The sequence below is a fragment of the Aulonocara stuartgranti genome (assembly GCF_965226115.1).
Source record: "Aulonocara stuartgranti genome assembly, chromosome: 16".
Lineage (NCBI taxonomy): Eukaryota > Metazoa > Chordata > Actinopteri > Cichliformes > Cichlidae > Aulonocara > Aulonocara stuartgranti.
In genome coordinates, this window is record NC_138952.1 from 9478382 (window position 1) to 9503913 (window position 25532).

Below are 25532 nucleotides of genomic sequence, written 5' to 3' on the forward strand. Positions count from 1 at the left end.
AGCATCTTTTGAAAATGTGAAAATTAGCATTTAGCATATGGCTAAAACCAAAAACAGCCTCAGACCTAGTCGGTGGGTTTTAAAGGTGAAAATACTGCTTCAAGCACAAATACACTTGCTTTCCACTTTCCTCTCATCTTCCCCCTGGCTCAGATTTTGAGAGGACAGCAGTGTGAAACTGACACAGCCATTATCTTGCTCTGTCTCAGCCCTCCCTCCTCTCCGCTCTCCCATCTCTCACACAACAGGGAGGGGAGTCTCGTACCCGAACAAAAGGACGGCAGCCGCTTTGTCTAAAGATTCTGCTTTAAGGTCACCGGTTTGTTGTAAAGCCATGCAAATATTAGCATGAGCCATGGATTGGTGGATTGTCCGATTAAAGCTTTTTTAAGTTGTATATTTACATTTTCCATAATGAAACCCTTTAATACTCATCCACCCACCATTCACTTTGGAGCCAAAGTTGTGACTTTGACCTCCCTGAGGTGAAGATGCCATCAGTTTTAGTTATGTGGAAGCAGAGTCCTGGGTTTCATTATTTTTATGTTCAGCTACTCGTGTATTTGCCTGTGCGGGTCATCCATGTATCTTCCTTAGACAATTGCAGCCAAGTGGAAACCTTCCTGCCAGCACTCGTGTCACCTCCCAAGGCTCCGGTGTTATAACTCAGAGGAGCTTCTGCAGAGGGCCTTGCTTTACTGCATCACCTTCATTAACCACCATGCTGGAAGCTTCCCTGTCATCCCTGGGTCGATGACTTGCCTCTCAACTCCGGCTTAGCTTCCCCCGAGTTTATTTTTCCACTTATCTGTGGTGAGGACGGAGGGAGGCAGAGACAGAGGCAGAGGAAGGGGAGATACTCGGGGCTTTGGATGCGTTTTTTTAATCTGTTATTCTCCTGTATTGGCACGGGCGTCTCCAGTGTGGGGATTAAGAATCCAGACAGAGTGATGGAGCTCGGCGCTGACCCCGAGGGCGGCTGAGGAGTAGAGGAGGAGGAGGAGGAGAGGGGGAGAAACAAAATAAATCATCTCTGTGGAATGAAAGAGAGAAAGACTGAGACACAAAGAGGATTGTGGGTTTGTGAGTGTGTGACGGACAAAGACTGTAGAGAAGAAGCAATAGGGAGCAGAGAGAGAGAGAGTTAGCTGCTGGCAGTGGTAATGGTCTTGTTGAAGTGGGGAGCAGTCTAAATCCTGAAACATGACCTAATAAATCTGAAGGTTACCTCACAGCGCAGCTCTGTGGGAGGATCACACTTCATTTCCACACTGACAAATGCATCAGATGAATTAACAACAGTTCACAGTTTCTGGATCGAGGCCTATCAGCTCAATGCCATTTACCTCATCTCTCATTTCTTCCACTTTTCCCACGGCAGATAGATCGCTGCGTTGCTCCTGAAGGAACTGGTGTCCTGTGGTTTTTAATTGGTCTCCTATGACTCTGTATATGACCCAGAAAAAGAAATACGGAGTCTGTGCTTGTTGTTTCAGGTGCTATTTATTGTTGGAGCATGCAAACACAAGTAAAACTCCATTTCCCCTTGACCTGAAACAGACTGTAGCATCAACAAATTCTCTGGAATAAGCAGATTAGCTAAAATAAGACAGAAATCTAAACAGAAGGTCAACTCTGAGGCAAAGACAAAATTGTTATACAAATTTCAGGAGATTTTTAACTTTCAGAAGGATAGGTTTGACTCAAATCATCTAAGCTGATATGAAATATAAAACCTAAAATGATCTAACCCTTAAATCACAAGTTTTGGGTATTTTGTTTTGTTTTGTTTTTTACCTACCATCATCTCATCTGTGCACCAAATAATGTAGGTACGGTACAAATAGATAGAATGAAATGCAAAATTAAGCCCAACAAACATGATTCTTGAGCATATCTTCATCCTGCCAGTCTTGACTTAAGAGCTGATCGATGCTCTTTTCAAAACTGGTTTGTAGAGGAGATCGGATAATGGCACACGCTGTCAGATGGTCAGTAGCCAATGTTTTCTTTCTAATTTTTTAGACACTCTGAGGAATTGAACAGCTCTTTTAACTGGGAAATTCCCCAGAAACATTTTAGTGTTAATACCTAAAACACTCAGATTCACACATTTTTTGTTTCTGGCGTCACAGAGGTGATATTCATATTGTGGTCATGTCACAAGTACAGAAGCTCCACCCACCTGCTGGTCTTTTCTTTTTTTTTCTTTTTTTTCTTTTTTTCAAAATCAGCCAATTATAGGAAACCTGAACTAAAGGAGGACAAGCTAATAAAAGCTTGTTTCAGAGAGTGGATGAACTGAAGCCCTCTAATTCTAGTATAATCCGAGAATAAAAACAGGAAGTGAGCAAAATATGACATCTTTAAACTGATTAAAAAGGTTAAAGATTAAAAAGCAAAAAATTAAAGTCCTTCTGGCTGCTCAAGTTTAAATTGTCTTCATGTGAACACTAGATGGTGCTATTTTTTCCATCTGACACTTTTGCTTTTATGAAACACCATCTTATTTTCAGCAGTTAGGGTACATGCCGGTTACAGTATACATGAAAGCAGGCAGATTTAAACCCTCTGACCTCTGCTTTGAGTTTAAACTGAGCAGTGAAACTCGTGTTGCTGAAGGAAGATGTTTGCATGCGTTCTGGATGTGCTTTTTATGTCTTCAGTTGCCAGTTTTAGTCGTCTAGATGCACAGCTTATGCACAGACTCTAATTATTTAATGTAAATCCAGCTTGAACAGATATGCAGGCATCATCCCAAGGGAAAATATAAGAGTTGGAAGCAAAGAGCTCCTTTAAACTTCAAATAATCTGAGTTCATCTGTATTGGGATTCTGGAGAGCCCACAGTCTCTTTACCCTTTAACATCCTCCGTGTTTTGTTTCCCTGGGTTTCCTTCCCAGGCTTTTTATTTGTCGTGATTGCTTCCTGGCTCAAGGTCATTTCTTCTTGCTCAGCCTCCTCTCCTCAACGTATCGATGCCAGGAGAGCCAAGGTTCTTGGCCCGCTAAAGGAAAATCGATATCCCTGAGCGCTCGGAGCTTGTGCTCTAATATCCTCCGAGCGGCGCCTGCCAAAATGTTTATGCTGTGTTCATGGGAGATTTTCAGAGAGACACAGAGAAGAATAAGGAGTGACGAGACCGTATCACAGTAGCTCATGATTTACACTGTTCTCATTAAAGAGGTGCAGCTCCACTCAGTCTTAGCTCAAGTTTGGTGAGGAGGATAAATGTTACTGATCTGCAGGTTACAGGAGGGTGGATGACCTCGTTCTTCTGAGTGTTTATTTAACACAGACAAAGGGAGACATGAGCTTCCTCTCCTCCACGTGCTGACCGCTGGTGAATGGTCTGCCACAGGTGTGAGACCTGACAGCTCCCAGCTCTGCCAGATGGGCAACAGAGCAAACACAGGCCGTGTTAATCTCCAGTTGTCTTTTTGCCCTTGTGGCTGGTGGATGTGACTGTCAAGGGTGTTTGCATGAGGCGTATTGACGGTTTGACCTCCTGACTCGATAAACTCCTCTGTACTTCATCCTATGGAGCAGACAAAAGCAAGGAATGATGGGGAGGGGCGAGCTTTGGTATTCTGGTGGCGCACGTCTCCATTGTGGCCCTGTCACTTCGCTTTGGGAGGAGGCCAAAGGAAAGGTGGGGGTGCCTGGGGGAGGGGGGGGGGGGGGGGGGTTGGCCTTTGCCTGGTTAACATGCAAATGAAGCATTTAATGGGCCTGAAAAGGTCATGGAGGTCGAGCTCTGTGATAATCGAGAAAGAGATTAAAGCGCCATCGAAGCAAATGTGTGGGTGTTTGTGGGTGGCTGCGCAGCGTTGCAGCTGGACTTCTTTCTTTGCTCTCCAATGTTAAATAGAAGCTATTCTGTGCCTTTCCAGCTATTTATGTTTATTTATTTTTTCTTTTTCTTTTTGTATTTGTGAACTAAACGAGATTAGCTTTGCATGATTCACGAATTACTGGAAACTTTTGGACATGTTAAATATGACAAATCACCACTGGAACATATTTTGCATAGATAGAAGCAGAATAGCTTTAAAGCCTAGACGTGGAGAGTAAGATCGTCAGATTGTTTCAGAAACTGCAGATTTTATCTATCCAAAAAAGAACAATTTAAATCAATTACAAGATGAAATCATACATTTACAATTAAATTCAGTGTAATTAATAACAAATTTTAAATGGAACGTAACAACAGTACAAATAAAAAAAACATAAAAATACAATAAAAATGTTTTGTATGAAATATTAAGCGATTAAATAATTTTTTTAAATAAAACACAAAAGAAAATTTTTTATAAAAATATGGAAAAATCAAGTGTATCAAGTGATAGTAGATAAAAATCAGTAATAATTGGACATAAATCAAACCGAACAAAAGGAACAGATGGAGACGCAAAGAGAATTAGTAACACAACGAGTGACGATGGCTTTTCTCAGGCTTGATGGTGTGGGTGTGCAGGTTGTTTGGGGACAATCAATTTTGTATGATATCTCTTTTTTTTATTGATATGCACCCTGGGGAGGTAAAGGCCATCATGGCTCGTGCTATAGATGTCTGCTTGGTGGACGATTGATTGGTCTGGCATTTGATCTTGTGGCTCACAGTGTAGGATGGGGACACAGAGCCATGAGAGCACTCATGGCCACCCTGCTCACCATTCCCCACCTCTGTGGTCCCTCTCATCCCTTTCCCATCATTTATCCCCCTAGACCTGGTTACGTCTGCTTTTAAGATGATATTTAATGTATTTTTAATTCCATACTTAAAGTCTGAATGAAACATGACTTTGTGATAGAAACTAATTGCACTCAAAATGTAAAACTACAAAGGATAACTTGTTTCCAAGCACATCGATTAATCTTTGAATTTTTTCTTTTAAGAATCCTTGTTGTAGCATCACATTAAGGTACAAAATTGTCACGAGAAGTTCAAGAAGGCTCTCTGTGAGGTACAAACCGCAAGGATGGACAGAGAGCCATGCTGACTTATCAAAAGTAAGCAAAGGGACACCCACTCAATCAAAATAAAAATAAAAAACCTTCCAGATGCTATATAAGCATTTAAATGAGCCTGCATTTGCCAGTTGTCTGATATGTGTCACTTCATAAATCACTAAACGCACCGGACTGGGGTTGAGCTAGAGCAGTACAGGCTCATTGCAGTTATTCACCTTTGATGCTCCCTCTTATAGATTTTTTAGGGCGATTTGTGGTTAATGGTTCGAAGACTTCTACCTATGAGTCTCCCCTGCTGCAGATCCCTCTGTGAAATAATAAAATGATAATGTAAGGCAGAGAGGAGCTTTTAATTTGTAAACTGGGCTCCACTTCCTTCTCCGTGTGCCAGACACAGTAAAGGAAGAACCAACCAGTTCCATCTTCTACTTTGATCAGACACTTAATGCAGCTGGATTCCCAGCATATATTTTCTTAAATGGGAGGTAATGAAAAAGCTGCAGGTATTAGCACATAAAAGACTGAAGCACGGGGGGATGTGAGGGCTGTAAGCCGGTGACTGTGAATTAATGTGTTCAGTGAACATACTATGAATCATAAAAGCAGATGGAGCAGCAGGATGGATGTTTAACATATGTGGATGAGTGCTTTCAGCAGTCTGCGCTGCCACCGTGTGGCGAGTGAAGGTATAGATGAGAGCCCCAAAATGTGCCCAACGTTTCCTTCTTGAAATAAAAGTCTGCTTTACAAACCATCGGTCAAAGCTGGGTGAATATGAGAGTATTACAGGAAGGAGGAGAACTGCTCTATTGCCACCATTTCCACATGAAAGTCCATTTCCTTTCGGGAGTCTCAGAGAAGAAGAATGCTGTGGGGGGAGCGAGGCTGGAGTCGCTCTTATCACTGCCACCTCCTATAGGCAAATTTATAGAGACATTTCTCTGGCGTGCTCGGCCTAAACGTCAGATTTCTAATCCTGAGTAATCCTCAGTGAGAGGGTGAGGGAGGATGTATGAGACAGCTCGAGCTGTACCAGGAATGTTTCTGTGCATCAGCGTGAGGAAATCTGAGCGAGGATTCACGCTCATAAATCACCTTTTAATAAGCAGAGTGACGTTAGAGCAGCACGGGGATGGAGATGGAATCATCAGACTCATTTCAGCGTTGCTCATTTAAACCACATGGAAAAATGTTTCATAACATGACATTTTCATGGGAAACAGGATGATGGGCAGCTTGATGGGCCAGCTGCCAGCGTCTGTTCACAAATGTCTCAGTTACAGAAAACAGGGCTGGGATTACTCCCTCCTCCTTTTTCCTCGTGCAGGTTTTCTGAATGGGAGCTGGTATCATCAGCGGGATTTAGAGTGTAAACTGGGCTGTTACAGATCACAGCAGCATTTCAAAAGGAAACACAGATTATCATCATATGCTGTGCCATGTATGATGATAATAATTATAAAGTTTATCTGTGTAGCACTTATCAAAGCCAGTGATATAAAAAGCTGTACAAAGAACAGATAACACACAATAAACTGAAATCATGAACCAGGAACTACATTTTAATTTTTATGACAGGTTATGAAGGACATCCTGGAGTGAAAACTGAAAAACAGTGTGAAAATTAACCACAATAAAAATAAAAACTAGGCACATTTAAATGAAGCAACATTTTGTATAAATTCACTTTAACAGAACAAAATTCAAAACTGAACTGGGTTGAACAATAAATAAATAAATAGACTAAAAGAATAAAAAATAAAAATCATTGAATGATGGTAAAATTTCTAAAATTTGTTCGTCTTTAAGCTTCTTCAATCCAAACTAAGCTAAAATAAAATAATACACACACAAACAAGAACTAGAGACTGCTTTTTATCATCTGTTTCTATCTACTTCATCAGAACAGAATAGAATTGAAGGAGAAATAAAAATAACATTTGCAGAGATCTGGGGACCTTCTATAAACTTTGACTTTCTGTTAAATCCAAATATTTTACAGTCTTAATAATTTGTTCCTGTAAACCAAGCAGTGTTGGTTTACATATGTTTAGTATGAACAAAAATGGTTTTAGTTTCATGATGTTATACTAGGGTGACCGTATTTTGATTTCCAAAAAAGAGGACACTTGGCCCAGTCATGAAGAACTTTAAAAATACTGTTTGCTTAAAGAAAAATTTACCATATTTAAACGATGCCTTCTCTGTACAGTTAATGAATGGTGAAATAAAAAAAAAAAGTCATATAGGCTTTTACAAGTCAAGTGCAAAAAAAATAGGAGAGTTGCTCATCCTATGTTAGACTACATAAACAACCACTGAAATTAATTTGTAATGATGGATAACAATTAGTGAATCCCTAACTAAAAATAAAATGAAATTAAAAAAAGAATCAACAAGTAAAAATATAGATTAAGCAGCCTACACAAAAAGTACAAACTTCAATGTATTACAACAAAGCGTTCTGCATGAAGTGAAACATCTCATTCTGTGAGAAATAAAACAGAATAACAGGATATTTAAAAAATGGTTGTTCGATTGTTTTGTTTTGTTGTTGATTGGGACTTTAAAAAAGTATATCGGTAAAGTTTCTATCGTTGGGGAAAATCGGAATTTTAAACTTGTGTCGCGGAACTGTTGTTGAGCTGTTTCATTCGGATGCATTTGACCGGTGCACGCAACATGGAGGACGGTGTGTAAACAGAAGCGATGGACGCGGCTTAAAGGTTCATTTTCAAAGAAACTCCGCTGCTCTCTGATCGCATGAAGCCGTGAAGGTGAAGGTGGAGGTGTTCGGGTAAGTAATATAAGGAAATGAATGGAGTCACTTTGGACGCTTTTATTCCCCCTGCCCCCCATTAAATATGATCAGAAAAGCTCGCAGAGAACAAGACGAGCCGCAGAATCTGCTCGGACGTTTTCTAATTTACTGTTTTATGAAACATGAAGAGTGAGTGACTGTGTTCCACACTTAAACTACAGAAGTGGAAGTGGGGAGGTTTTTTATGCTGCTGTAGTTCAGGGGGGACTGTACCTGTGCGAAACTGTCAGGTGACCTCCGCGTGTGCATCTCCTCTCAGGGTCTGACTGATCTGAAATCAGCGGGGTAACATGCTTCCTGTCCGGCAGCTCCTGCGGCTCCGGCCTGGGGTTGCTGTCAGCTGTGCCACTGGGCAGAGGATCCATAAACTGGCCTCGGTGCAGAAGGTCACATCACTTACCCCGAAGAAGTTGCGAAGTTTGCTGTACCCCTTCAGCGAGCTGGAGGCTTACCTGCACAGGTGCGTAAAACAGGGCTGGTTCTTAGTCATCAGTAGTGGAGATTTTGTGAACGTGAGCTGGCATCATCTGCTGGAGTTGCACTGATAACTGTGAAAGATAACATCATCAAGTTTATTTGTACAGCACCCATTACAACGAGTAGCACAAAATGCTTCACAGAAACATGTAAGACACAAAAAAATTAAACATTACGACAAATAAAACAGAAATTATGCCACTGTTCTCACAACTAATTTAATTTAATTTAAAATATTTATGTATGTGTAAGTTATGGAAAAATGTACAGATGAAACTAAATCTGTGTGAAAGTTTTCATGAATCAAAATGAAAACAAAGACAATCAAGGCAGCAATACATGTGAACTCACTTTAATTAAATAAAAATACCTGAATGTAAGACAATGATAAATAATAAAGCAATAAAAAGCACTCTGAGAGTGCAAGCCTCCAAAAATCGGAGGGTAACGTGTCAGTTCTTTACTTTAATTACACAAACATAATGTAGGTGTAGGTAATAGATAATGGGTACAAGCCTGTAAATAACTGCACATGAATAACTTTATCTTATTATATAATATTACACTGCAGCATATTTCTAACTAATGAGGCACCTCATTGGTATCATTTTGACAGACTTCATTTTTAGTAAGGTTTTTATTGTAAAAGATTTGGAGGAACTATTTTTACCGTTTAAAAAATATAAATGAGTTTGCCAGTGGCTTCTGTTTCAATCTGTAGCATGTAGCTGTTGATACAGACATTTTCTAATGAAATTGAACCATATTTGTATTTTCAGGTCTGTGGACCGGACACAGTTCCAGCTTTTTGATCCCACTTTGGAGGACATGATTGAGGCAGAGAAGCTCTTCCACTCTTCACCGTCTCATAAGATCGATTACTATATCTCTGCAGAAAGGATGGAGCACGCACCCGATCTCAAACAGCCAGAGGTCAGAGGACAGCATTGCTCAAAACATTGTACATAAATCATGGACATAACTTCTGGTGTTGGGAGTGCCGTAAACATGCATTCTTTCTAATGGCCAGCAGGAGGCAACTCCTCAGCTTTTAAAAAGAAGGTCGTGAGAGAATACGCCTACTCACTGAATCTGTGACCTCATAAAACACTTTTCTGATGAGACCATGGTCTTAGTTGCTAGTGACCTCCATCTCTTATATACAGTCTATGGCCTATATCTATATCGAGTTTAGCTGCGTCCATCATGAATTTCTTTAGCCTGTCATTAATAGTTAATGTAAGGTGATAATTACCCAACAGTACATTGCAGGTTTGTTTAATAGGTAAATACTTGATCAAAGTGGATTACGGGAAGGGTTACGCATATTTCTGTTTGCTCTTAATGATATATTTAATGATAAAAGTGGGCTTTTTCCCCCCATGCATTTGTCATGACAACATGTCTTCTTTGAAACATGTTGATGCTTTGACTATAATTTTCCATTTCTTGTCACTACAATATAATTGTTTCCTTTCTGGTTCATAATTGCCATTTTTCTACTCTTACTGGGCACTCAAAGCACTTTCACAAAGTAAGCCACATTTACTGGACAAAGCCTCTTTGCTAACAGAGTGAGGGTAGCAACATTTCTTGCTGGAAAAGGTTTGAGGTGGAAATTTTGCCTCAAAGTGACAATGAAATCAGCTCAGAAGATGAGTCGGGTTGGATTACTCTTCCTTGCAGAAAAGTGACTCAAAACCACAACTGAATGATAAAGTAAATGTTGTAGGTATGAGGAGCACAAACAACCATTTAAAAAAGGATTCTTGTGTAAAATATGATCACTTTACTCAGTTATTTCAGTGGTCATTTGAGGTTTAACACAAAACACTTGTGCAGAATAATTTCCCTGACTCTGGGTCAGGTAGAATGGCTGTAAAGAAAGAGAATGTGGACTTTAAGTAGCTTATTCGTCCCTCCTCAACCCTAAATGGATGAAAAATGTAACCTAATGTCTCTTCATCCTCATGAATAATGAAGCAGAACTGAACATGGCTAATAAATCATCAGATTTATAACCTCATGGAGAAGAACGTTAAGCTCTGGCAGCGAGTGTTAACAGGACAGAAAAGTTCCGTTACCACTCGGCCTTCTCCAGAAGGCGAAGCGTTCAAAGCTCGATGACAGTGTCCACCTGGCAGGTGTGCCACATGGCTAAATGGCGCTAAAGGCGATATGGTGGCAACTGGAGCAGGAAAAAGATTCCAGGATAAAAATCGCAGAACTGTAAATTACAGCACACAAATCTGCAGCTGACTTCTTGTTGGTGTTTTCCAGGTGTGTTTTATCGGCAGGAGCAACGTGGGCAAGTCGTCTCTCATCAAAGCTCTGTTTTCTCTCACCCCTGAGGTGGAAGTCCGAGTCTCTAAAACTCCAGTGAGTAACTCGTCACTCCAGCTCCACACACTGTTTCCCTTTAAAGTGGTGAACAAACACAAACCTCAGTTATTTCTTTTATAAAATGCTGTGTTTACATTCACACCTGATTGTTGCTGATTTTCTGTTGTTCTTTGGCCGCTCTGGCTGTGAAAATGACTTAAAATGATCTGCTCTATACTATTAGATGGCTTTTTTTTTTTTAAATACTCTTAAAATTATGACCTTTTTTGGAAGTGGAAACTTCAAATTACACTTTGCATATTCAGTTTCTTTCTTACGGCGAGGGAGGAGATGTAAGAATTTCTGACCAACTCACTTAAACACAGACGAGGGTTAGCTTGTAGAAAAAAAATTTCTAAAAATAACATTTTTTTATACCTGCATCTAAGAAATGGAGCAAATTCTGGGAACTACTTCAGGTGGTACACATGAGTATGCCTCACTCAGTTTAACGCCTATTTAAGCTGCAAATTTCCCATCATTCCCTCTGCCATGACATAACGGGAGGTGATGAGTTTGGACCTTGGACAGGAAACTCTAATCTTCCTCTATTATAAATCAGTCATCTCAAACATTAGTTATCTTACTGAAAATGTATTAAAAAGATACTGATGTACTTTCAGTACCCTGCTATCATAAAAAATACTTCTCAGTTTGACAAAACTGAGCATAAAAGTTAAAAACATAAATTTTGCACTATAGAAAGTGTTGGTAATATGATGTGCACATTTTAATTGAATTTGTGTTGGTGTGGGGACCATTCAGTGTGTGTTCTGTAAATGTGTTACATGTAGAAAATAATAAAAGTCACTGTTTTACAAAGAGATTGGCTCAGAAGATGCACATTTGCCACAGGGATAAAAATAAGATAGAAACTGGCAGATAGAAACTTCACAATAAAAAGGCCCTGAGGTCATTTCCACCCTCATGGTCATCATCATTTTTTTTTGTGGAGTTTGCATGCTCTCCCTGTGTTTGTGTTGGTTCTTTCCAGGTATTCCCGCTTCCTCCCACAGTCCAAAGACATGCAGTTAGTGAGCATTGGTTAATTGGTAACTCTAAACTTCCCATAGGTGTGAATGTTAGTGTAAAGGGTTGTCTGTCTCTATGTGTTAAGCCCTGCAACAGACTGGCGATCTGTTTAGGGTGTATATAAAACTGGGCATACACTGTGTGATTATTATTATTATTATTTATTTATTTTTTTTGTCGTCAGTTGCGTTGTTTTGATCGTGATAATTTTGTGAAGCCACATCAAAAATCCTCAGATGAGTTTGCCAAAGTTCTACAAGTTCGCTTGTACCCAGATCACACACTGCACTGACATGCTACTCCATCTTTTCACTTCCATTTCTGTGTTTGCGTTATGAGGGTTGCAAACAATCGGCAAGAATCAGGATTTTTTCTGTTTATTTAAGACTTATCTGAAAATCAAAGTAAGAGTGGAAAAAATAACTAGACAAAAAATATCAATGGTTTTAATTTTACACATAATCAGCCTGATTATAGAGACTATGATGTCTACATGTTTGCATGTTTTCCCCATCTGGAACTTCTTACATGCTGCTCCTCCTTGTGATAAATAAAAAGACTGAAACTAATAAAAACTAAACATTGTAATTTAATGTTACAAAGTTGAAACACACTCACTGATGCTGCAATGACTGAGTTCATCAATATCTGGACATCATAAGCTTTGCCTGTGTCTTACCTTCAGGGTCACACAAAGAAGATGAACTTCTTCAGAGTGGGCAAAGCCTTCACCATCGTGGACATGCCAGGGTATGGACACAAGGCACCCAGAGATTTTGTGGATATGGTAGAGCCTTACCTCTACACACGGAAAAAGTAAGTGATGAAGAGCTGATGAAAGACTTGTTTGTGTTGTTTATTCATGATGTCTATGATGGAGCAATACTGAGGATTGCCTCTGACAGTTAGCCAAAGAAATCATGCTATGAAACTATCCTGAGGGGTTGAGGTAAGTAAGGAAAAGTTGTTTATTGCAGTAAAAAACCAGTTTGGCTAATGCTATCTGCTAATATAAGCCTATTTAGTTTGCTTTGTGGTGATTGGTCATTGCTGTTGTGATGTTTTTGGCAACAAAGACATGTTCACAAAAATCAGCGCTTTTCTTTCCAAGCTCTTTAGAGTACTATGACCTGGATGACTGAGAACTTTCACAGACAATATATACAAAACTTAAAAGGTGGTTGACAACCAACATTTTAAAAAGGAAAATGTTTAACATTAGTAGTCTTAAGCTTTTAAATGCAGTCTCTTATATTAATTTGATCCTTCCCGCTTATTTAGGAGTTCCTAATAAGTATAAACTAACACTGAAACTAATAAAAACTAAATGGATGTTCACCAGGTCTCAGGTGACACATCTAGGTTTGCGGTGAGCTTAAATGTCACTCAGCGTTTGTGCTCCTGTCTTTCTGATGGTGAGCGACCGTGTCTTCCTGGTGCGAACCTGGTGTTCACTAAAAAACCTTGTGTAACATGTCTTCTTTCAGCCTCGTGAGGACCTTCCTGTTGGTCGATGGCAGCGTCGGTCTGCAGAAGGCTGACCTGATTGCCTTGGAGATGTGTGAGGAGACCCGATGTCCGTATGTGGTAGGACTCTGGCTTAATTTCAGTTTTGTAATCATCAGGATGATTTGGTGCGAAAAAAGGTTTTAAGATCTTGCGGTTTGTAGAACAAGTGAAGCCTGGTTAGTTGATTGAAAGTAACTAAATTTAATCAGCTTTCCATCCAACTTCATCCGAGGCCGGGTCGCAGGGGCAGCAGACTAAGCCGGCACACAATGCACCCGACCCCTATGGCGCCTCCTGCGGGAGGATGGGCCCATGTCTCCTCTTCGGGCTGTGCCCGGCCGGGCCCCTTAATCAGCTTTCATGTGGAATATTTTGTGGAGTAAATGGTAAATGGCCTGTATTTATATAGCGCTTTACTAGTCCCTAAGGACCCCAAAGCACTTTACACATCCAGTCATCCACCCATTCACACACACATTCACACACTGGTGATGGCAAGATACATTGTAGCCACAGCCAACCTGGGGCGCACTGACAGAGGCGAGGCTGCCGGACACTGGCGCCACCGGGCCCTCTGACCACCACCAGTAGGCAACGGGTGAAGTGTCTTGCCCAAGGACACAACGACCGAGACTGTCCAAGCCGGGGCTCAAACCGGCAACCTTCCGATTACAAGGCGAACTCCCAACTCTTGAGCCACGATCAAGAGGGTCTCTTTGGGTTTGTGCTCTTTGGTGGAGTTGTTGAGCACTAACCAATCAATCAGCTTTATTCGCCACATGCAGGTTGCCCTGCAGTGGAATGGACCCGCCCCCGACCTTACACACACAACACAGACATCACATGGGGATACAGGTCGGAGATCGGTAACATTACAGAAAACCACTGAAATGTACACTACAATGGGAAAGTACAAGAGGAAAAAAAGAGACCTCTACTCATGCTGGACTCCTATGGGAGGACAGCATGAGAACAGGAAACAAAAAAACTCCTCTGCACAGAAATCACATTGGTTGAGCAAACACAGCAGCCATCCTGCCACTGCGCCACCACTCCAGCGTGGGTCCAGACCCGCCGTGTTCTCCAGGAGGAAACAAGCATCGAAGTGCCTCCCCCTCCGCCTTACATGTGGCTCATTCTTCTTCTCAGTCCTTCATCATTATGTCCACACTGAATTAATGCTGAACGTTCCCACTCAGCTATTTAAAAACTGGCCGTTAAAATGAAGCAGCCCCGCTCGCTGCGCACTCTGCGGTCAATTATTCATGCTCTGAGCTGATTAAACACTGCAACACATTAAGGCTGTGACAGCACAGTCGAAGACAGTTTCAAACTTAAAACTGATATTTCTGTGAAGTTGAAAAAGAAATGGGGAGTGTACACACTTTAAATATGATTACATGGAAGTAGTGGTTGCAAATGATCGGATTCTTTTAATGATTTACAAGGCAAAGGACAGACTTGTCAGTGAAGTTTATTGAGTGTCACATGGTAGTAGGTGGCAGGAGGTCTACGTTCTCTTGCCGATAGATTTTCTGTACAGCTTTTACAGTCAAGGCTGCACCCATTTTAGACTCACCGGGTTCCTCGTTCATTTCTTTGAACTGCAGGAGAACAACAACAAAGTGAATCCTTTAAAATGCTGATCAGGGAGTGCAGTGTTTTTAAGAGACCACCAGGTGTCAGAGCTAGTCTGCTTTGTTAGTTCAGGATGATAGAAGCAAGCATAAAGTGAAACATATCCTTGCTAAGGGAGGGTCCATGTAAGGTACCAGTATTTATATAGTGCTTTTCCAGTCTTACTGGGCACTCAATACAGTTTAGAATAAAAAACTATTCTAACCGTGCTTTCGTGCCATTCCAAGCACTGTAATTTGCCACTTTAAAAGTGCCGGTTAACCTAACGTGCATGCATTTGGCCTGTGTGAGGGTGTCTACATCCAAAGAAAAAAACCACAGGGACATTGGTCAGACTTCACTCCGAGACCACAAGCTGGATTTTAACCCAGGATCCTCTGGTTGAGAGGTGACAGTGCTAACACTTCTGCACTAGCTTAAAAGTTATCAGTGGATCAGGATCATCTGATTCATAACTTATTTATAACCTTGATCACAAAGAAAAGTTTGAAGCCTAATCTTAAAAGAAGAGAAATTAGAGACTGTTTCTGTGTCCTGAATCCAAACTGGGAGCTGGTTCCACAGCAGAGGGCCTTGTCTCCCATTTTAGTTTTAGAAACGATGTAAGTCAAGTAGGCCGACAGACTGAGATAAGTGGAATAATATGGCACAATTAAGTATTTAGAATATGATGGAGCCGGATTCTTCACAACTCTTAGCCCCGTTAGTATTCTTCTTGCAGTTTTGGATTTACTGAAGGCTTTTTGGGGGAGCCACGGGGACATCCTGTCTGTGCGCTTTTCTGAGAGTTGTACTTTATTGTTCAGATGGTGGTGACAAAGATCGACAAATGTGGGAGTGGCACTCTGCTGACAAATTTGCTGAACCTTCAGGATGTGGTAAAGACAGAGACGACGAGCTGCTTCCCTCAACCGTTTCTTATTAGGTAACTGTCTCACTTCCTCTCACAGACCAAGACTCACACAGTGGGTTTCTTAGTGATGAAAAAATATAAACAGAGCCCTCAATGAGTCTTCTTCCTTTGAAGCTTGAGTGATACTTCCTGGATTTCTATTGTTATATTAAACCTGACTCTGACACATATGTTTTCATTAATTATTGTTTTTGTTCAAACTCAGTGCCTGAAAGCTGATAGTTTTACAGTATAACAATACTTCACAGCATAATAAAATGTCTATATTTCTCCCTTTTTGTGTTCTTTGTGAAACAGCTCAATCCAGTTTGGGGGGATTTACCTGCTGAGATGCTTCATCGCTCATGTAACAGGCAGCATCAGGTTAAAGGAGACGTCACAGAGCTGAAAAGAGGCCGACTCGGTCTCGCTGAGAGGGGCAAACGGGCTTCTCTGCTACATTTCTTTAAAAACAACAACAACAACAACAACAAAACCTGATATCCAAAAAACTGCTTCAGAGGCTTTTATTTTCTAATAAAATGTGAAAGACTCTCTGGTTTGCTTATCTTCTTACTTTCTAGTTTGACAGACTGTCAAGTCCAGTTTCAGACACTTTACTGCTCTGAATTTGTGTTTTGTGTCTTTAGATTGGAACTATCAATATTAGGTTGAAAGAAATCTCAGTGCAAGTGAGGAAAGCCACTGTTAGGCTTAATGAAAATAAACATATAGAGATGATGACAATTATTGCCATGGTTATGAAAACCAACTTCACATCATCTAACCAAGTCAGGAACACTATTTAGGAGGTAGTAGGATCACTGTCAAGTTTCCTTCATGATTGCTGTAAACTCTGTTTATTTCTAATGTACAAACCACTGGTTACGCTCAATAATGGGAAGGAGAATTTACTGAAAATTTACTGAGGATATCGCTAGTACTTATGTAATTATTAGGGCTGAAAAATGCTAAAAACAATAATTAAAAAACAAATTTGCACCCACACCTACTGAGGGTCTGCGTCTCAGAAAATGATCATAGTATAAGGGTAATATTCTGCATACAGCTTCATTAAATATACTGAAGCTGTATGCAGAATATCAGAATTCTCAGGGTCAGATTGGAGGCGATTATTTTTTGATGAAATTATTTTTTTTTTTACATTTATTCTTACATGATGCTGCCAGATGTCTCATTACAATCCCACTTCTCTGTACTGCAAGTGTTTTTATTCAGTTTGTTTTTAAAAATTATGTTTTGTCTTATCCAGAGAGTGTTGTCTAATGAGGTTGGCATGTAGACGGATACAAAGGGCGAATGTTTGACGGTGGGACTTAGAGTTTCCATGCTGCACCTTGAATGGGCTTTTGCATGGGAAGGCTTTGGGTTGCGTAAGGACAGATGACCGTTTTGGTTAAATATTGAGTGAACGCCATGTCACAGTTGACTTTCCAGTATAAAACTATGACTAAGACAATGTCATAACTATAGCCAACAATTGTGAAATACTTCTACATATACAATGTTAATGTCAGGAATTCACTGTTAATTCAAACATAATAAAAAAGGAACCTTATATAACGAGTTGAATGCATTATAATGAATTCTATCCTTCACAGAACTTGGCTAAACTTTAATATAGCAAGTAAGTGATTATACAACACCATAAAACAGTGAGACTGGCAGCCATTAAGATAATCCTGGACATAAAAATTTTAAAGGTTTTCCAGTTTAAGCATAGGCCTAACCTCAGGCCTGTTTTTTCTGTTGATTAAAAAAAATAAAAACCTCTTAACTAAAAATAAAAATCTACATGGTTGAAAAAAGAAAACTCATGATGCCTTGATCTCTGTTATACCCTCTTACATTTACCTTTATTTTACCAGGACGTTCCACTGAGATTGAAATCTCTTTTACAAGGCTTGGCAGCTTTGCAAATTTAGATCGTTGGGGTTTAAAATGTCTAAATTTATTGCTGTGTTTCTATTCCTGAAGGTTTTTATCTGTTCCTACTTTTACTCTGACACAGTGAGAAAAGGTGCAAGAACAGACCAATAACTGTTGAACATGTGAATAAAATTTGTTATATTGTTTAAAAAAAATCTAAAAGAATCAAACCTTCTCTCCTAATATCACCCCATTAGAGACCCCCCCTTGTTCTAAAGAAATTATTCAATGACTCATCTTCTAGCTGCTGATGTGATCTTGTCCTTTGGAAAACATACGTCTGAATTTAGAGAGAAGTGTTGCAAAAGCTCATCAAAATAACTTAAAAGAGTTATCCTATGCTCACAACATGTTGCTGAAGTACTGATTACAAGGAGCTGTTTAAGAATGGGAATCATATCAGAGTCCGCAATCTGTTTTCATCAGAAAGCTGAAACTAATGAACTAATTTTGACAAAGATCAGAATGACAATTGCTCAGACTGGTTTGATTTGTATCCACAAGGCCACATGTAAAAATAATAATTAAAAAAAAATACAAATCTTCAGTTTTTAAATGCTGAAATCATAATATGACTGAAAAATTAATAACTATTACAGACAGACTGAACTATTTATTCCCCTTCTTTTTGAGAAAATAGATTATCATTCATTATAATGTGGGAATAGCCCATTGTTCCATTTCATTACGCAAGTTTGTACTCTGATAAAATCGAAACAGTAGTTTCGTCTAATTTGTTTTATGTAACATTTCTAAGATTAAATCAATTCTTTACAGTTAAACCAGTTAAAGTATCACAATAACACAATAACCGTGGGCCAAGGATTGAACTCTGTTTAAAGTAATTAAACAGAGAGGAAGACAGAAGTTCTTTTCTATCATGTGTTTGTTCTAAAAATCCAACAGTCCCAACACAGCACAGAAGTTTTTCTGAACCACACACCTACTACACAATCGAGCTCTGATCCAGTGTTACAAAACTGCTTTAAGCTTCATGAACAAATAAACAACTAACTTACAAAAAGCAAAACAACAACCAATACCCAGAAAGTTGGTTGTGTTCATCTGGACGTAGCATTTTCAGTGGGAGAAACACCGCCTCTCTGTGGCTTTCAAACCCCAAAACATGTTGCGTTAGAAATTGGCCCACCCCAAGGATCCGGTCCCCTGGCACATACAGAATAATATAGTGTGCACTGTTAAGTGCCAGGAGGCTTGCCATGATTTATACATTAGGGAAACCAAACAACCTCTGGCTAAACAGATAGCACAACACATCAGGGTAGGTCTCTGCAGTCTATTTACACCTACAGGCCAGTAGCCACTTTTTCAATGATGAGGATGTACACATCAGGACAGGGAGGAACGCTGGTTTGAGCAATATCTAAAGAATTGGGGAATGGCTGCAATCACAGCATTGTAAGATGGTAAAAGATGTACCATTAGGCCCCCTCCTTAATTCAGAGATGGTCTTTTCCCTTTTCATGTAAATGGTGCTAAAATCCATTTATCATTGGCCATTGACCAAAGGTTGTTGATCAATGGTCATGTCAGTTTGCATATTAATGATCAAGAAAGTGACCTCACAGTCCATTATTTACGGAAATCTGCTGTCTGCTGAGACATCACCTGGATGAGTAACAAAACGTTTCCTCCACTGAAAACACTACGGCCACATGAACAGAATCAACTTTTTGGAAATTCCTTATCTGGATGACTGAGACAACAACAAAATACTTTTGACTGGGAGGTTGAAGATGGCACAACTTGGTACAAATCCGTAAATCCATAAACTTTTCACAGGAACTACTATGCAAAAGACCAGGGCCATAAACTCAACGCAAACTCAACATCTGTTGAGCTAGTTGGCTTCTCCCCAAGCGAGATGAATTCTTATCGCTCTTTTTTCTTTTTTTTAACAGTAGAGCAGTAACTACGGTGTGAATCCTATCAGATTAAATTGTTATCTGCAGACAGATTTGTGGATATATGACCCAACAAGCCTTCACACGCTCGTTCACATCAGGAGAGAAGCCATACTTAAAGTTTACTGCAGTCAGAACGAAGGACAAGTCAGATTGAGCAGAAAAGATAACAGCTGACCCAGATAAAGACTGATAAGACGCCCTCTGAAGACAAACTGTTTTACACTGCAGTGGATGACTATGATCCCCTTCCTCATAGCTGATCTGCACACATACCTTTACACTTTATGAGCCGTGAAAACTTTAAAGGTGCCCTATTAAAGTAGTAGGGCTAAAAAGCAGAAGAGATATTATGTATATTTACATACGCCCACTTTATACAAAAACTCATATTCAGCAACATCATTAGTCAACTATATGTTACAGTTTATTAAAACACTGGTGCGATCAAAAAAATCCTCCCTCACATGGTAACTTTTGGGCAATTTCAGTGGTTTACTGTAAGTGTTCTTTTTTCACGGAGGAATGATTGCACGTCATACATGTGTAATTAACTGAAAAAGTTAGTTTGATTTTAATTTGGGTTTTACCTAATCCACACAGGCTCAAAATTATACATACATGTTTGAGTATATACATATGCGATATAATATATAGATATGTATTTTATTAGGTTGTGTTGAAATTTATACAGTGTCTTTTATCTTGGCATGGCCGAGATCTATTAAATTTTTGTTAGTGATAGCCAAACCTTTTATTTTTTTCCACCAGTTACATTTAAAGTTTGAGCTTCAAAAGAAACGATTAAAGATTTAAATCTTTCAGCTGCTGATGTGATCTTGTCCTTTGGAAAACTAAAGCATAGATTAAGAGAGACGTTTTGTAAAAGCTCATCAACATAACTCTCTCACTAGATCCTGACAAAAAGTTGCTGAAGAAGTGATTACAAAGAGGGGTTTAAGAATGGGTATCATATCAGACTCCATAATCTGTTTTCATTAAAAAGTGGATATTAGAAACTACAACTGGCCAGCATAAAACAGATTTATTTGACAGCAATCACTAAATTGACCAATACTCAGAAAAATGGAAAAGTCCAAGGCACTCAATGATGGTCTAAGAATGAGAATTGAGCTGAGACTCACACAAGTTAGTAAGGTCTCTTGGAGCCATTCCTAGACAACTGACAACATTTTAAAAAACTAAAATAAAATAAAATGTAACTACAAGTTATATCAGACACTGCTTTGTTTTAATAATCAGTGTTTGCTTTGAAGACTCCCAAAAAGTTGATTCTACTCTGGACGTCCTCTTTTCAGTGGGAGAAATGTTTCGTCGCTAATCCAAGTGACTCTTTCAGTCTCAGCAGGTTTCCCCAAAATTATAAACAGTACGTTTGAATAATGACTGAACCCGCTGACAAATAATAGGCTGTGAGGCCAGTTTATCTCTATCAAGAAAAGGAGAAATTAGGTTTTGATTTCATTTGTTTGTTTGTTTCTCTCACTGAAAATTCTACGTCCAGATGAACAGATTAAACTTTTTGTGATTTCCTTACCGGATGATTGAGCATGCATGGAAACTTTGAAAACTGTTTACTCAGTTTTACTTTATGGGTTATTTTTCAGGGAGTCTCATAAAAATTTAACACATCAATAACAACTTCTCTCACTAGCAGTTGCACATTCAGTTTCTCCCTGCTATTTCCAAGAGCTTCCTTTAAAAACAATGGCTAACCGAAGTAAAGGTTTCATGCGTCATTGTATTTTTAATGACTTTAGTCATTAAACTCATTAAACTAAAGTGCCACCTGGAGCTTCACTTTTTGAACGACAGTACAATGACACTAGTCACTGGGTTCACCAGAGCATGCTGGTGATTTTGTACTCAGGTTTTTATCCACCTTATGAGCCCACCACTACAAAACATAATTTATCCATTGATCATTACCGCCATTTACTAGTACATGCTGCAGTACTGTTTGCCTGTTCATGCTATTATCTGTTAAATGAAAATTATACCATACTATAAGCGTCTGGACTTTGTTAAGTTTTTTATATCATGTATTGATGTATTGCCGAGGTCCACTATGGGAAACTGTTGTGGAGAAATGGTTTTCAGGTTCAGTGAGATTCCTGTCTGAAAAGGTCTTCACCCATTTTTCCTGACCGTCATTGGTTGTGAAGTCTTCCTGTTCTTGTCTGTATTGTGTAGATTTTGACTGTGAAGTACAAGTTTTCGTATGCATCCATTGGAGTATGAATGTGTGTGAATGTTAGCTATGAAGCACTTACAAAAGTGTGCTTGTGTGAATGGGTGAATGCACAAGTTGTGTAAAGCGCTTTGAGTGCTCAGATGAGTAGAAAAGCGCTATATAAGAACCAGTTCATTTACCATGAATGAAGCTAGGACAGCCACTGATGTTTCTTCATTAGTGACAGTTTGCTTGCGTCGACATTTTGGCAAATCCATCACTGAACCAGTGTTGGATTTACAGTTAGCAAAACAGTTTGCTAACTGTAGCATGGGAGATGGGGGGTGTCGTAGGGTGTCTTGCATTGAAATCTGCTGCAATGACCCGGTTACTGCGTTCACCAGATATCAACACAATTTTGATCCGCTCCTCACGTGTTAACCTCTTCGACATGTCAATGGCTGTGAACAAAGAGAAACTTGTAAATAACTCAGGAAAGAATAAAGTTAAGTTGAAGCCAAGCACACCATTGTTTTTCTTGTGACATTACCAATAAGTTTGATGTGTCACATGACCCTCTTCCTATTGAAAAAACAAAAGTGGTATCCAAGATGGCCGACTTCTAAATGGCCACCATGGTCACCACCCATCTTGAGGAGTTTGCCCCCTCACCTATACTAATGTGCCACAAACAGAACTTTCACCAACCATTCCCATGTTATAACGATGTATCCATATAAATGGCCCACCCTGTAAATCCGTTGGGCATCTTTCTTTGCCTTTAGACAATAATTCTGATGACAATGGCAAAAGAACCAAACGGGACAGGGGACAGGTGAAGAAAAAGAAAAAGAAAAAAAAGAAATCCCAGCAGTGGCTGGACAAAGCTGGACTGAAGGACAGCACAGAGACACTAATCATGGCAACACAGGAACAAGCTCTAAGTGCAAGATCCAAAGAGGTTGGGGTCTATCACACCAGGCAAGACCCCCGGTGCAGGCTGTGTAAAGATGCCCCTGAGACAATCAGCACATAACAGCAGGGTGCAAGATGCTAGCAGCAGGCCATACATGGAGTGCTATAACCAGAGGTGGAAAGAGTACTCAAAATTTGTACTCAAGTACAAGTACTGTTACAGTGGTTAAATTGTACTCAATTACAAGTAAAAGTACTGGTGTTAAAAATACTTGAGTAAAAGTGCAAAGTACTCTTCTCAAAAACTACTCAGAGTATTAATTACTTGTTAACAGACTGATGTTTTATTCTGTCGTCAATAGCAGGCATTCAACTCGATTCACCAGTATAATGTTCAAAGCACATTTCTCAGATGAACAAGGTATAGAAAGGTAACTTGTTTTGTAAATAAATGTAGATATAAAAGAAGGAATTTTGTTTGTTAAAAGAATGACAAAAATGTTTCTGAACATGCGTCGAACCATTTAAACTTTTCCCCATACACTGAACAACAGGCAGGTAAGTGTCTTAAACTCTTAGCATTTCTGTCACACTTTACTTTCTGAACCTTTTGTTCAGTTTCAGCAAGAGCTGGTTTTCTAAATTAACAGAGGCTATCCGACTTCGTTTGGCTGTGAAGAGTAAACCAGCACAGCTAAAAAATCGTTCACACGCAGCAGAAGCAGGCAGAGCTGTGTTCAGTTTAAGAGAGAGGTTTTTGATTGCTGAGAAGGAGTGCAGCAGCTCCATGGTGTCTGTGGCACAAGCAAGGTAACCATCAAGCTCAACTGTACTTTGCAGCCTTCTGGAGATTGGTCTGGAGAAGAATTCATCTTCATCAGATGACTTTCTTTGCTGATCCTCACTCCCATGCTCTATCGTTTCAAGATGTTGTTTGATGTATGTTAAGGCTGTAATTGCAAGTAGATAATACTTAGAGAGCAAAATATGTGTATTTAGCAAATCTAATTTAAGAAAAGGGATCACATACACAAAAATGCTGCCCATACAGCTAACAAATAAAAACAATCTACATTATGTTCTTTAAAAAAATATATCATATTGGGAAACATATAACCCTACTGATCAAGAGCCATGTCACTATGATAGGCCTATATCAGGCCAATGATACTGATCAACTGATCCATCAATCTGGCTCTGGTACATGTCAGCTGAGAGCTGGAAGATTAATTTGAGATGCAGCTCAGCACTATGTTCCAGTTTTTTTTTTTGTTTTTTTTTTTTAAATATAGGCCAGCTGATTGTAGGCCTGTGAGTTTTAAATGACTACAAATTTAATTTATTGTAATGACGGTGGTTGTCCAAATAATAAGCTAAAACATTCCTACGAATTGTAGCTCATATGCATGTGCACACACACGCACGTTAGCTAGCTCCATCTTATTTTAATATCAGGCTAACCAATGGTGGTGACAATATCTTAGCCAAACTAATAACCTTAACACACATGAAAAATAAGAAAGCAATATTGTACACGTATAGTTGTGAAACCTCTTACCTCAAGTTTTAAATGACTACAAATTAAATTTATTGTAATGATGGTGGTTGTCCAAATAATAAGCTAAAACATTCCTACGAATGAGGTCAAACAAAGTTTGCATTGCATCTGGACGCTGTCCCCTTTTCTCCCTCTGTACATGAAAAATTCCTCCAGGTACAGCCATGGGGGGCACTCGTCCTCCGTCTTTTCTACGTCGTTTTCATGGTTGACAGTGTTTTGATTTGATAAATTTAAATTTGATATACCTTTATTAGTCCCACAAGGGGAAATTTCATAAGGCTGCCGACCTATTGCACGCAATGGCGGCGCCATCTTACCCTCCGACCATACATACATTACACAAAACATCACATGGGGAAGACAGGTCAGAGAGGTATAACAATGGAAAATGCACCACATGAGGAAAGATAAGGAGAAAAAAATAACTCCCCCTAGACTGAGCTCCAACAGGGAGATCAGTTTGAGAACAGAAAAAAAACACCTCTGCACATAGCACATGAAAAAAACTCTTAATACACCAAAGAAACACATGACAAGCGACAGGGGTGGGTAAAGAGTGAAAGACAGCCGAATTAGACAGTACATCCGGGCCTGCATGCGCTGGTCTCCTTGATCCCCGTCAGCATCGGAAGAGAATAAGTGTCGAAGGCGTTTGGAAAGCGAGGGGGGATGAGTGTGTGCATATCAGTGTATATGTGCGTGTCCAGAGTTCAGCTGAGACAGTGTCCTTCGCCCTGCTAGGCTAAGTAAACAGTCTTCCAGCCAACCCAGGTGGCCAGCATGGAATGGGAAGGAACAGACTAAACACAGTCGTTATCAGGGTGTTATTGTTCAGCTCCAGCCTTGAGACCGCAACCGGCGCCAAAGGGGGTATCCGCATAAGTGATAGTGATTTTTACTTTAGTGCGAACAGCTCATATGAATTTCAAAGCAGTTCTACAGTCCAACACTGGTCTTTCAATCTCCCGCAAGCTTCGCCATACTTGTGTTCTGTGATGTTGTCATTTCTTGTGCTCAAGGAGACGATTTCTGAGAACTCACGGCAGTGTGCCTCCCCGAGATGTCATCCAATTTGCGCCCAGAGATGATATTTCGGGCTAGCCCTTCTGAGATGTATCCAGTCTGCAGTCAGAGATCTTATTCAGCAGCCGTAGCCTCTCCAAGATCTTATCAATGAGCCCATTTTGAGAAACTCACACCTCTCCCATCGTTCCAATCCCAGCGGGCAGCCTTGTGGGGGTTTGAACAGCCGGTTCCGCTTT

General features: G+C 39.8%; 1 protein-coding gene across 1 annotated transcript; it reads left to right on the top strand.

Moving 5' to 3' along the window:
• The first annotated feature begins 7565 nt into the window (after nucleotides 1-7565).
• gtpbp8 (GTP binding protein 8) lies at nucleotides 7566-17309 on the top strand. The gene is given in 9 exon segments (XM_082508364.1): nucleotides 7566-7771; nucleotides 8055-8255; nucleotides 9052-9205; nucleotides 10553-10651; nucleotides 12372-12502; nucleotides 13174-13273; nucleotides 15640-15758; nucleotides 16044-16110; nucleotides 16116-17309. Coding segments are annotated over 8 exon segments (951 nt in total). The 5' UTR covers nucleotides 7566-7771; nucleotides 8055-8085; the 3' UTR covers nucleotides 16227-17309.
• The last annotated feature ends 8223 nt before the right edge of the window (nucleotides 17310-25532 follow it).